This window comes from Sander lucioperca, chromosome 21 (assembly GCF_008315115.2).
Source record: "Sander lucioperca isolate FBNREF2018 chromosome 21, SLUC_FBN_1.2, whole genome shotgun sequence".
In the NCBI taxonomy this organism is placed as follows: Eukaryota; Metazoa; Chordata; class Actinopteri; order Perciformes; family Percidae; genus Sander; species Sander lucioperca.
In genome coordinates, this window is record NC_050193.1 from 16,754,070 (window position 1) to 16,768,077 (window position 14,008).

A 14,008-nucleotide genomic window follows, 5' to 3' on the forward strand; every position below is an offset into this window, starting at 1 on the left:
GGACAGCTAGGTGAGAAAGGGGGGAGAGAGGGGGGGAAGACATGCAGGAAATCGTCACAGGTCGGATTCAAACACTGGACCTCTGCATCGAGGCATAAACCTCTCAGTATATGTGCGCCTGCTCTACCCACTGAACCAACCTGGCCACAAACAGGCACATTTTCAACAGGCACTGTACTAGTGTTGTAAATTTTATGCTTTTTGGCGCCCTATGTACCAAGGCTCAGTCCTTACTGCAGCGGCCCAAGGTTCGATTCTTACCTGTGGCCCTTTGCTGCATGTCATCCTCCTTTCCTGTCTACAACTGTCCTATCAATTAAAGAAGAATGCCCCATTCATTTTAAAAATAAAAACAATCACAAAAACAAGTACCTCCTCCTTCTGACAAACATACAAGTGAGTCCCTACAGGTGCTGCGGTATAAATCAGGCCCAGAGGGAGAGTGGCTCAGCAGGCCACTTAATCCCCACAGGGAATCTGTTTTTCAGCCAGAGGATTACTGCTCTGTAATACGTGGTGGGTCTGGCTCTCATGAAGCCCTGAATCCCTGCGTCAAAGCTGATCTGACCGAGCAAATTCCCCTCACAGACAGATTTTTATCCACCAAAATGTAGTTTAACATTAACCAAGTTGTGAAAGAGTTCTTGCACGTGAACGATAAACCTTGTTATTTTCAGCAGCTGGCCTTCCTGCTTCACAAACCAGCACACTGAACTGTCAGAAAGCCCTACTACGTGCACCAGTAAAACAAGATTTGTGACAACATTAATGTTTATTTGTGTACTTACAACATACCAAAACAAAGACATGGGTGTAAAATAACAACTAGGCTTACAAGCGGGAGGGAACAGAGAAGCAGTGAGGGTGACACTTGTAGTAGCCAAGAAAACAGGTCAGCAATAATACAGCTAGTGTCCGTATCTGAAAAAACATGAGAGAGAAAGGACATACGATGTTTGTTACAATAATCCACAGACATTTCCCCAAAGCCATACATCTGTGCTACACTTTCAAGTACTGATACTCACTTCTGAAACTCCCACTCCCTGTTGTCCAGAGGGCACACCTGTCTGGTTTTCAGCCAGCGGGAAATACAGTGGAAATGGAAGGCATGCTGGGGAAGAGAGAAAAAAAACGGGTATATATATATATATGCACTGTACTGCTTGGATGAAACATTTTAGGGCAACAGATTAAAATTCTTTATATTTAATTCTTTAACCTATAAATAATGCAAGATTACATGATCATTTTACTATAAAAATGTTTGTTTGCATCATATATGTCACCTATGTAACAGTATAAACATTGTGGTGCACTACTACTATAACTGCCATCATACAATCAGCACTCTGATCACTGATCATAATTTGGATTCCCTGCTCATGTTGCCTTCATTTTGCAGCACTCTTCTAATTTTAATCCAAAACAAATACACAAATCAATCACTCAATCCGCTTACTGTTTTGAAACCAAATTTGCTGGATGAGAATTGACGGGATCATGTTAGGGTGGATTTGTTGAGCCAAAGCCCTGTAATATGGTATTATGCTCATTATGATGACATGTACTGTTTCTGAGTTTTATACCGTAATATGCTTAAGTGTTTTAGAGCCCCCTATCAGCATAACTGTGCACAGCAATCACTTGAATTTTCTCAGGAAATGCTTCTCAGTTTGAATAATCATCTGTTGAGAACATGATGCTGACGTCTCATCTATAGGATCAAACTCTGAAATTACTCAAAACTACATGGTCAAAAATAATTGGATATCTAACCAAGTTATATCTAGCCATGCAGACAGTTTTGGTTTTATTTGCAAAGGATTTGAGATATCCCATCTCCATCTCTCTGTTTGTCATGTGTTTACAACATTTAAAGTTACATTTTAAAAACATGCTTTTCCAGAAACAATGACCATGTTACATGGGATATCCCCAGAGACAGAGAAAGCTGTCACTTGCGAACCATTTTGCACTCGAGGGGCAAAAAATTTGACAACACAACCGTTATTGACCTGATCAGTGACATAAGTTAGAGTATGGAAACTCACGTTGCAGACACCCCAGGCTACAGTGCACTCCTCAGAGGTTGCAGAAGCTTGGTTGGCCTGGCACTCTATACCTGATGAGGGAGGGAGAAATGTGTCAACAATTTCAAAGCTGACATGATGTCACTAGAACCTAACAACTTGTTGATGTGCAATTTCACAGCTGCTGTCCCCAGGGTTCATACGCATTTTAACCAATACTTTTCCATGACCTTTTCGGCAAATTCCCATGACTGTGTATTCCTGAAAATGTCAGTCGACATTATACAATAAGAATAAAAATCTGTGTTCAAGTTTACCCTCAGAGGTTTAACAATAAAATTAACGACAACTTATGTTGTCATAATATCGCGCCCTGAATAGAACGGTGAGGTTAGGACGACGGAAATACATTTATTAATCACATATTATTATACTATGTTAAAAAACAATTCCATGACTTTTCCAAAACTTTCTGGGTCTTTTTATGTTTCCAAATCCTTTCCAGGCCTGGAATTTGCATTTTTTTAAATTCCATAACTTTTCCAGGTTTTTTCAAAACGTATGAACCCTGTGTCCCTGACCAATTCATTTGTTATTCACAGTCCAGTACGTATCAAAGGAGAAAGTCCAAAACTGTGAAAGTGAACTCACAGAGATCCATGATGTGGTTCCGACAGATAGCACAGTTATCCACCACAATGTCCCAGGCCCACAGTGCCACAGCATTCCACTGGTGGGAAAATTAAAATACAAACAAACATTATCTGACTGACACATTCACTTCAGATGACACAGAATATAGAATTTTTTTTTAAAGATTTTTTTTGGGCTTTTCCGCCTTTTAATTTTTGACAGGACAGCTAAGGGGGGAGACATGCAGGAAATCGTCACAGGTCGGATTCGAACCCTGGACCTCTGCGTCGAGGCATAAACCTCTCAGTATATGTGCGACTGCTCTACCCACTGAACCAACCCGGCCACAGAATACAGACATTTAATGACAGCGTCACACTACATTTACATTTTATATTCAAAATATGATGCGGTATTTTGGTAAGTTGTTGTCCTGACACTAGTGGACCTTCTTCTTTTAGGTAGCTACACCTTTTCATTTCATTGTTGTCTGTGATCAGGCGCCCACCCCACCTGATAACTGTTTACAGTGCTGTCACTGAAATATAACTCTAATATTGTGTTATACCATTACATAACCTTAACTAACTACATCTGACGTTGGTTAATGAACGCAACCTTGAAAGCTGGGTTCACAAAATGTTCTCAAAACATTTAACGTTAATTAGTTGCCAACGTTACCATAACTTCAGGTTTTGACTCGTTGTAAGGCTATCAATCTCCGGAAATGCGGCTTAGCTAGCTAGCTAAGCTAACTTAGCTCGCAGAGTTAAGAGCTTTGTTTTTTAACTTTACGTAGGTTTTAATGTTAACATCGGGAAGGCTTTTCTGTTGCGTTGATTACACTGTGGTGAGGGTTGGTGATCTCCATCACATCCCAATATGTTTTGATATACATTTTTATGCGATTCCCCAAAAGCGAAGTGCAAATTCATGCCCTGTTTGAGGCAGGCTAACAGCTAGCTTAAATTAGCTACTGTCGTAACGGTAGGATAGTTAGCGCTAAAATGCTAACGGAAAATATGCTAGCTAGTTAGTAGCAGTGAGCTCAGTTTTAGCGGTCATTTGTGGCACCCGGCAGATTATACAATTCCTTTACACCACGACACTGAGTTACTTCATTCAATCATACCTTCTTTACTTCAAATCGCTTTTTGCTAGCTCCACTGTTTGTGCCGCTTGGCGTATCTACATCCATAGCTGCTGCCATCTTGAAAGGAGAAGTTTGTGACGAATTTATTTACCCGGAAGAAACACAGCAATTTCCGTTGTAGTAGTTTTCTGTTGTAGTTCTTATTATACAACCATGTCCTTTAGTCGCTTGTGTCATGATTTTCTCATTCTGAAGAGGATCTGATAATGTTATGTTGCTTGAAAGAAATGCACACTTAGTCATTTTCATCAAAATGAAGTGGAGAGTGCATTGAAAACTAAAAAAAATTTAGGTTCCACCGAGATTTGAACTCGGATCGCTGGATTCAGAGTCCAGAGTGCTAACCATTACACCATGGAACCCCATAGTGCAGCATTGCAAGAGTTAGATAATTTATAGTAATCTATATACTTTTCAACTTGAGGTAGATAGGCTGGCAGCAGTATGTGATCTTATTTCACTGTAGTGTAGCTCTTATAAAACACACAAACGACCAGATATGCCCTTTACTGGTTCAACATCTGTATATCTGTATGACGTGTATGTATATTGGTAGGCTAAATATTATTTATTTACTACCCATTATTCACTGTAGTGTTTTTTTAGAGATGGCACTGAACTAAATGAGACAAAGATGTGGTTATGTTCACTATCTGTCAAACAAATCCCATCAATGTATATCTCCTGTAGGATTGGAAAGGCAATAGGCTGGGTACTCAGGTTGCTTCTTTCTTTTCTTTTCCTTCTTTGCTTTGCTGTGTTTCTTATGCTCAGATAGTATCGTATAATAGTGCATGTAAATTCCACACAATAATCTTAAGCTCTTTAATTTTGAAACATGATCTTCACACTTTTAATTTGTTATATTCACTTATTACAGTGTCTTCTTGTTCTTTATCACTTTTGGTGCCACAGGTTTCCTCTGAGGCTTGTTCTTGGTTGGTTTGGGTAGTTTAGCTTTGGGCTTTGCAGGCCTAGCTTTGACTCCAGGTTCCTTCGAGAGGCTGGCTTTGGGTTTCTTCACATTTGGAGGTGTCTGGGCCACAACAACCCTCTCGTCTGGAGGAGCGCTGCTTTCTGGGCAGGACGTGAACACATGGACGTCCCTGACATTCTGACCTCTGACCTCAGGAGGGTGACCACAGGTGGCGATCACCTCCAAACTTACATTCTCCATCCACCTGAGAGACAGAGGGAAACAAGCACACAGTCAAATAAGTATTGTCAATAATGTAGCTTTTGATAACAGTTGACAATCTAGGACCCAGGTGTTGCTCAAGAACACTTCAACAGCAGTGATGAAAGTTCATAAACTTACTACCAACTGTGCCACCCTCCTGCTATAAAAAAAACAACTAAAAACTAAAAAATAGTTTCAATGAATTTGGTATTAACATCTCAAGTTATTCCCAAAAGGGAAAAAATAAGTTTTCCTCCAAATGTTTTGCATAGCCCTAGTCTCGCTTTGCCCGACTTTCCTCCACAGCAAGGCAAAGGAGGGTCTGGCTAGTCCACACAGCATTCTGGGATGGGAGAAAAACGTGCTGTGGTTTATCGGCATTTCTTTAAACCAATCACAATCGTCATGGGTGGCGCTAAGCGCCGGGCAGAGCCACAATGCCGCTGCAAAATAGCCTCGGGAAGGAACTTGTTTTGGTGGAACGTGTACGTTCAAAAGTCTTTTTAGTCGTACAACAGAAAACTCAGATTGGACAGATAGTCTAGCTAGCTGTCTGGATTTACCCTGCAGAGATCTGAGGAGCAGTTAACCATCGTCCTCAGAAATCCACCAGAGTTTGAAATTCCAACACAAAGAAAGTGGAAGGTAACGGACATCCGGCTGAAAAGAGTGACATCCGGCGGAATTTAGACAGCAACTAGGGGTGGGAATCACCAGAGGCCTCACCATATGATATTATTGCAATTTTAAACATATTGCAATATTCTGCGATATATTGAAATTTATCACCTTTTTTCCAACTTCAAATTTTTCCCAATTTCAAATGTGTGTCCCCCAAAAGGAAACTTTGTCGACAATTTTTTCTGTTTGTTCATCTCACTTCAATTTTATTGCTGCAAAATGGGATTGTCAAGCAGACAAACTGACCAACACATATATAATAAAAGATCGATACTTGGTGTCTGTGTATCGATACAGTATTGCCTAGTAAAATATCGCGAAACTATGCTGTATTGATTTTTTTCCCCCACCCTTAGCAGCAACTTAGCAATCCCAGAAGTGGAACGTCGTGAATATAGACTAGCATAGCCCTAATATCAGGGAAACTCTGCACTGACCTGCGTAGCGGCAGCAGAGGACAGTCACACAGCAGGGGGTTGTCCTGCAGGCCAACCACCTGCAGGCCGGTGAGGGGGCTCAGGTCAGGAAGCTCCTCCAGCTGGTTTCCTCTCACAGTCAGAGCCCTCAGCCCTGGGCCCAGCCCTGCCAGAGCGTCCCTGGACATCTGGACGGTGGTATCATTTAAAGAGCTGATCAGCAATAAGTCCTGCTTTTTGTAGCCATTAGCATTAAATATGGTCTCAGTGTTGAGAATAACATTAATCCAATACTTAAATTCACATATAGTCACATACAGACTTCACAGCCTGATGTGAAGGAAGGTGTTTTTCCTTTTGTTAGAATCTTGTTTCCACAAGATGTTAAATTCACTTCAAAAATATATCTTAGTGTTCGTCTTAGTTATGTTTGGGGCACATGTGCATTAGTCTCAGACTTGGACTTCGTTCCCACCCTTTAACCCTCATTTGGATTTTCAGACTCCAACAACTAACAACATGGCAATAAGCATACACTCAAAATTCATGCTCCAAAGAGTCAAAGAGTTACACAAAAAGGTCTCTCGTACCTTCTCCATGCCCATCTGGTCCATGTAAAGCCTCTTCAGACTGTGAGATATGGGCTTGAATGCGTTTGGTCCCACCCAGCGAATTGAATTCTGAGACAGGTTGAGTTCCTCCAGGTTAGGGGCCTCGGACAGAGCCTGGGTAGGGATCTCCGTCAGCTGATTAGAATCCAGATGAAGTGTACAGAGGAAAGCCGAGTCCAGAGCACCCTTGGCAATAGCAGTTATGGTGTTGTTGGTCAAGAAAAGTTCCTGAAGTTTAGGTGTTACTGAGGACAGCAAACCAGTGGGCTCCAGTTTGGAGATGGCATTTCGCTCCAAGTGTAACACAAACAGACTTGGTAAGACTGCCAGAGCTACAAGAGAGACACAAAAAGACAGAAAATATCATGTTTCTTTTAGTTTCCTGTTTTCTTTAATTACATACTGTATGTACGGTGTAAATTCTTGTAATGTACATACAGCCACACTTGACTGGACTAACCACTCACCTGATCCGGGGAACTGTATCAGTCGGTTCCCTTCCAGGTGAAGGTAGTTGAGCTCTGGGGCTCCAGCAAAGGTTCCGGGGTCCAAGGATGTGAGGTCATTGTCAGAAAGATACAAATAAAACAGGTTTTTCATTCCCCGAAAGGCACCGCCTTCGATTTCGTGGATTTTGCACAATTCCAGGTGAAGAGAAACAACTTGGCTGGTGCCTGGGAAGCTGTTGGCAGGAAGGTAGTGGAAGTGGTTGCTGCGGAGGTCAAGCAGCTGTGTCTTAGTGGGGAAGCCTCGCGGGACTTTGGTGTGACCCCGACCCTCACATGTGGCGTGCTGGGCTTCAATCTAGGGAGGGTTAAAACCAGAATGCAGTATTAAAAACAATGGTTTAGGTGCTGGGCGGGTAGAGTACAGTGAGTTTTTACGCCTATTATAAAAAAAAATAAAAAAAACGGTGGCTTTGATCCTTCCGTACCTTTGGTATCCTATAATGTTGACAGTCCAGTCATTGTAGGAACTCAATCTAAAAATCTGACTTTTGCACGCACTGTATGTACAGAGCAAAGCAAAGCAGCTACTGTTGGAGGTGCACTGTAAAACACTCACATCACAGTCACAGTTAACTGGACACTTGACTTTCTGCTTGGGTTTGGCTGTGGGTGGGATGCTTCCAGTGCTCTCATCATCCTTCTCAAACTCATCCTTCAGCATCTCCCCCCTGCTGCGGCAGCGCAGATCCAGAGGAACCACGGCCTGCAGCGGCTCCTCTGAGAGGTGAGGTGGTCCAGCGCAGGCTCCCAGCAGCTTCACACCACGGACACTCGCCCACTCCCTCAGGGGCCGCATGTAGCAGTTACAGTACACTGGGTTGCCTTTAATGATCAGGAAATATTGTATATGTAAGTTATTATCCTCCATGTCTAAATTTATGTCAGGGGCCGAAGGAGGGGGTGGCTTCTGTGGCTCCAGCCCCGAATGACAATTTTTGCCCCGTTTTAGGGGGCAGGAGTGAAAATTTGTCCTTAACATTTAATGTGTTCTGGTTTCAAAATGATGAAGACAGTCAGAGAACAATCACATACAAAATCGGATGTATGCTCTACAGGATGATTCTTTTTCTTGGCAGCTATCATGCTTTTCCCAAACGATGTACAGATTTCTAGATATTCCAGTCAAATTCAAATGGCTTGAAAAATAGTGCAAAAAGCAGCCGTAAATGGAGCATGTGCCCAGAACCCGCCTAGGTTTGGGCTGAGCCTCAAATGTTTACAACGTCTGGCTCCGCCCCTGATTTTATGTCAATCAAAAATGTCAGAACAGAGTTGTACCTGTCAAGTTGAGGCTGGTCAGCTCCTCGGGGCCTGAAAGGGGCTCCAGGTAACGAAGCTGATTGTGGCTGAGGTCCAAATGGGAGAGGAGGGGGGCGCGGGACAAAGCCTGATTAGACAGGTCCTGAAGGGACATGTGGCTGAGGTAGAGGTGTGTAAGCTTCGCCATGGAGACGGATTCCTCCCCGAGGTAGGTCATGGGGTTGTGGCTTATGTCCAGGCGCGTGACCTCAGGGGGTCTTCAAAAGGAGAGGAGAGTAAAGTAACAAGTTGAATGACAAATGACCTGTGGTTTGATATTTCATTATGTACTATTTCTTCCCTCTGTAGGTGTAGAGGGAATTATGTCTAAAATAAGGCCCTAAGGCCTGTCAAATCTGACTCCAATTATTATTAATTTATTTACATCGGACTTAAGTTTACCAGAACACAAGGATCAATCTGAGACAAAGAGTTCAGTTAAGTAAAGTTTACGGAGTCCAGCACAAAAGTTACAACACAATTGTGGGTTCACAAACAGAGACTAAGTTTCCCTGGCAACAGACATCAAGTCTGGGGCTCCTGGATAGCTCAGTTGGTAGGGCAGGTGCCCATATATAGAGGTTTACTCCTCAACGCAGCGGGCCAGGGTTCGACTCCGACCTGCAGCCCTTTGCTGCATGTCATTCCCCCCTCTCTCTCCCCTTTCATTTCTTCAGCTGTCCTGTCATTAAAGGCCTAAAAATGCCCAAAACATAATCTTAAAAAAATAAAAAAGACATAGAGTCAGAGCTGGTCCACCAAGTTGTCCTCCGAATTATGAGCTCTGATCTGTTCTCTCAGGCTTTTATCTTATCCTCACGGGGGGGGGTGTGGTGCAACTTCCTCCTCCGTTCTCGCAACCTTCAAACAATGCACCTCTATGCCATAAAAGCCTAAACTATTTTTATGACTTAAGCTTAACTTTCTGTGCATCAGAGGCCACCCAGAGTACTTTTAACTTCCACAGCTCTTTTGCAACGAGCACATACACACATTTTGTTAATAAAATATTCCTACATAGGCTCCTAATAGTTTTCAAGGTTGTACCTACCTCTGTTACTGTAATTATTTACTGTATATCTAATAACCAAAACTGAACATTTAAAACAAAACAAATGAAAAAATGATCTGAAATAGTGTGTTTCTATACTATCTACATCAAGGGCATGTCACTGAAAACCAAAAATGTCAACCTCATGGTGGCACTGGGAGAAAAGTCAGGTGAAAACAGTAGGCTTAATCCTCTGGGGACCATGAATGTCTGTAATTCCATAGCAATACATCTAATAGTTTTCACAAAATTTGACAAAAAGTCAAAAATGTCAACCTGCTGGTGCCACCAGAGGGAGTCAAGGTATCAGCATCCAGAAGGCTTTATGTTCTGGGGTTACATGAATCTACATGACAAAATTGCATGATAATCCATCCAATAGTCGTTGATATATTTTAGTCTGGACCGACTGGGAAACTGGACTGACAAACAGTGCCATCCTTAGGCGCAGAGTGGCAAAAATTTACACTGCACTGATTCAGGTCAAATAAAGCTCTTAATCACAAATCCGAGGGGAGAGAACACCCTCCTTTGTCCCCCAATTTGGATAAGATGAAAACGCCGCAAAAACTATTTTAATTGGAAAAAAAAATAGAAAACTCAAGAAGAGCAACAGATGAGAGATCCCTCTTCTCTGACATGCAATGGGTGATTGCAGATTGCAAATTCCTGTCAGTAGCCCTCAAGGTGAAAATCTTAGTGACAATCCCAGTGTTGTTATTTCTCTTTCTGGTCTTGTACTGGTCAGCGATAACACAATCAGGTTTGTTTGCCAGTAATGCTTTGCCCCTAGTTAGCAAAAGGCGGCGACATTTGTTCCTATTCTTCTGCTGAGAAGTCATAAGCACTGTTTTCCATTAGAATATTAAAATAACACCTGTATAATGCTCATAATAATCCTTCAGATGGTCCCACCTGGTCATGGTCTGAGTGGGGAAGAACTGCAGCTCATTGTGGTCCAGGCTGAGGCGGCTCAGGGTGAACAGTCCAGCGAAGGCCTCGAGGTCCAAGTTGTTCAGGGAGTTATGGCTAAGACGAAGCCACTTGATGTTGTTCAGGCCCTGGAATAGGAGTCAGATTGCTGTGGGATCATATTGCTAAACATAATCATTCATTGTGTGTATAGTATGTGTGTGCAGCAGCATCTTACATTTTGTATCAGTTTGTGATGATCAAAATCCTATAATCAATAAGTCTGAGTACCTGGAAGGCCATGTTAGGGATGTAAACTAGCTGGTTGTGGGTGAGGGCCAGCATGTTGAGGAAACCGAGCTGTGTGAAGGCTCCAGGCTGGATCTCTTCAATGCGGTTATGGTCCAGGTGCAGCTCCTTCAAGGAGGAGAGGCCGTCAAAGGACTCCTGCATCGGGTCAGAGGTAGGAAGTACGTAGGGAGGAAAAGGGAAAATGAGATAACCTCATACTTTCTGAATGTTTCAACCGCCAAAACCAACTCAACTCGGTCTCTTCAGTGTTGCAGTTCTGCCCTCCTACCTGATAGAGGACGTCAATTTTGTTGTAGGCCATGTTTAGGGAGACCAGGCGTCCCAGGGTCCGGAAAGCGCCCTCCTTCACCTTGATGATGTTGCAGCGCTGCAGGTTGAGGTGGGTGAGGTAGGGTGTGAGGATGAACGCCCCCCTGGGCAGCACCTGCAGGTTGTTGTTCCTCAGGTCAAGTTTCACTGTAATCTGTTAGAGCGATAAAACGGAACGAAGGATGTATCTGCGGCAGTGGTGATGCACAATTAAAGGCCAGGAGGAGAATCAGGAGGAGGCCCCTGACTGGAATCTTTCTGATAGAGCTCTGTCAGTGATAAGAACAATACTTTTGCTGTAGAGCCCCTGTGCAAAACACTTATCTCCTGTTTTCTTTCATAGCTGTCCAACAGTATGAATGGCAAAAAGTGTGTGTACATTTACCTAGTCTCACTTTGCCAGACCCTCCTCCAAAGCGCACTGAAGGAGGGTCTGGCTTCTTTACATAGCATTCGGGGATGGGAGGAAAAGTGGTCTGGTTTATTGGCATTTCTTTAAACCAATCAGCATCTTCATGGGCGGCGCTAAGCTCCGCACAGGGCTGCTGCAAAATAGTTGTGCGAGAGAAAACTCAGATTGGACAGATAGTCTAGCTAGCTGTCTGGATTTACCCTGCAGAGATCTGAGGAGCAGTCAACCATAGTCCTCATAGATCCACAGATTTTACAACAATCCTGGAAGTGTAATATCAAGGATATAGATTAACATTTACCTAATCTGAAATGCACATAATAGTCAACAGCTGCCATTAAAGTGCTCATATTATGCTCATTTTCAGGTTCCTAATTGTATTAAGAGGTTATATCAGAATAGGTTTACATGGTTTAATATTTTTGTTGTACTGCACATTGCTGCAGGTCCTCTTTTCACCCTGTGTGTTGAGCTCTCTGTTTTAGCTACAGAGTGAGACCTCTCACTTCTGTTCCATCTTTGTTGGGAGTCGCACATGCTCAGTAGCTAGGTAAGGACTACTAGCCAGTCAGAAGCAGAGTATGAGGGCGTGCCCTGACAGTAGCTAGGTAAGGACTACTAACCAGTCAGAAGCAGAGTATGAGGGCGTGCCCTGACAGTAGCTAGGTAAGGACTACTAGCCAGTCAGAAGCAGAGTATGAGGGCGTGCCCTGACAGTACCTAGGTAAGGACTACTAGCCAGTCAGAAGCAGAGTATGAGGGCGTGCCATGCTAGCAGCTAGGTGAGCATTATAACGTGTGTTCCAAAGTGACCACGTTTGTCTCTGAAGTAAAGGCTGGACTACAATAGAGCTGTTTGGAGCAGTTAGTGAACAGTGTTTTCTGTTGGAGATGGTAAGTCCCTTTGGGGTGGACTTTGGGCTTTTTCAATTTGTAAACCTATTACATGCACAAAAAGATATATAACACAATAAAGGAAAGGGAAAAAGCATAATATGAGCACTTAAGTGTTTTTTCCTCAAACACTTGTGTGAAGTAAAAGGGAAGCACTACACTTTACATTTGAATTCCTCACCTCCTCTATAGTCGGGGGAATCTCCGTTAAATTCTTGCCAACACAGGTGACCATGAGCTTGGTGCTGTCACAGCTGCACACTTTGGGACATTTGCCTGCTTCAACGGGTGAACTCAGCACTAAAACCAGCAGGAAGGCCGCAGCAGAGAAGAAAAGCATCTGTGCCAGAAAATAGAAATATGACAAAGTTATTATGTCAAAGCTACTGTCAAAACTCTTCGCCATTCAGTGAAATGTGTAATCAGGCACAAGCTTAAACAAAGTTTGGTGCTTAGAGAACTAAACAGCCTTTTTAAAAAATATATATAATTAACTGTTCAGACTACTGCTTGTGATGACATCGCTTATGTGCTGTTGTCTAATTTCTAAAATAAATACATAAAAAACACATTGTTGGTTGTCAATTACTTTTACTTTTCATTATCTCAAATGTTGCACTAGAACCATCCCAGTGTATACTCATCAGGAGAAAAACTGTTCCAAGACAATCTAAGTCTAACCTCAAAAACAGACTGGAGGATATACTGAGAAACCAAACTCACGTAATAATAATAAAAAAAACTGGCTTACCTTAAAGCAGAATGTCAGGCTGTCACTGTCTGTTTGGTAACATGAGCTAAAGGCGGTTTATATGTGAATCTGCCAGTTCAGCTTTCAGTTATCTGCTGCTTTATTTCACTCTGAGTGTGTCCAGCACTTACTGCCAGCGGTCCAGCAGGCTAACAAACAAGGCTTTGGTAAATTCTTTTACGATGACCCCTGATCCCTGAGCCCCCTCACTGCAAATTAACACCTTGGCTTTACATTTTCGTTCTCGTTAAGAAGCCGAAACACAGGCAGCAACTGTATTTGTTGATGTGTAAGAGATAAACTGACTCTCCTTGGTTTGTAACATTTGGGCTTTTTACTTCTTTGAAGACTTCTTCAGTGCCACTAAACAAATGTGAACAAAAATATGTACAAAAAATATGAGTTTCTTCCATAAATTTAATGAGCAGGGATAAAAGATATCTAGTTTTGTTGCAATTAAAATTTATAAGAGCCGTTGTGTTGCTCAGTTTTCATGCATTTATCTGTATTTCACTATGACATCTCTCCATTAGTGCAAAATGTAATTTCCCCTTGCGGGATCAACTAAGTATGTCTTGATTTTATTCTTTTCTTGTGACATTACCCATTTAGGTGCAATTAATATGCAAAAACTGTGAAAGACCTTCAACACTCAAAGCAGCTTTATTTTCACAACCCTAATGCAAAAACTCATTAAAATCAGAAAACACATTTAATTATATTTCATCCCTTTTGATTGTTCTATTGTTTTTTTACAGTCTTATTTTCATAATATTTGTCAGTGGAATACATATTTAACACCATTGTTTGATCATATTATCAAGTTCAACAAACATTCAATATAAAACAGCA

The 14,008-nt window shown here is 42.2% G+C and overlaps 2 protein-coding genes and 1 non-coding gene across 4 annotated transcripts; all 3 read right to left on the reverse strand.

Annotated features, from left to right (window-relative positions):
* Positions 1–753: 753 nt before the first annotated feature.
* On the reverse strand, positions 754–4,061 carry rbx1 (ring-box 1, E3 ubiquitin protein ligase). Its single transcript, XM_031320736.2, has 5 exons — positions 3,799–4,061; positions 2,685–2,763; positions 2,055–2,125; positions 1,029–1,114; positions 754–921 (listed from the first exon to the last, which is right to left on the reverse strand). The coding sequence occupies exons 1-5, from the start codon at positions 3,874–3,876 to the stop codon at positions 909–911; spliced, it is 327 nt and encodes a 108-aa protein (XP_031176596.1). The 5' UTR covers positions 3,877–4,061; the 3' UTR covers positions 754–908.
* Positions 4,062–4,109: 48 nt separating this feature from the next.
* trnaq-cug lies at positions 4,110–4,181 on the reverse strand. Its single transcript has one exon. It is a non-coding gene; the product is annotated as a tRNA-Gln (tRNA).
* Positions 4,182–4,456: 275 nt separating this feature from the next.
* chadla (chondroadherin-like a) lies at positions 4,457–13,699 on the reverse strand. Of its 2 annotated transcripts, XM_035996811.1 has the most exons (11): positions 13,157–13,699; positions 12,587–12,745; positions 11,059–11,253; positions 10,770–10,925; positions 10,482–10,627; positions 8,495–8,733; positions 7,773–8,038; positions 7,175–7,511; positions 6,687–7,039; positions 6,118–6,284; positions 4,457–5,000 (listed from the first exon to the last, which is right to left on the reverse strand). In XM_035996811.1, the coding sequence occupies exons 2-11, from the start codon at positions 12,743–12,745 to the stop codon at positions 4,694–4,696; spliced, it is 2,325 nt and encodes a 774-aa protein (XP_035852704.1). In that variant the 5' UTR covers positions 13,157–13,699; the 3' UTR covers positions 4,457–4,693. The 2 variants fall into 2 exon arrangements, with proteins under 2 accessions (XP_035852704.1, XP_031176543.1); XM_031320683.2 differs by lacking the exon at positions 13,157–13,699 and having other exon boundaries at positions 12,587–12,760.
* Between the last annotated feature and the right edge of the window lie 309 nt (positions 13,700–14,008).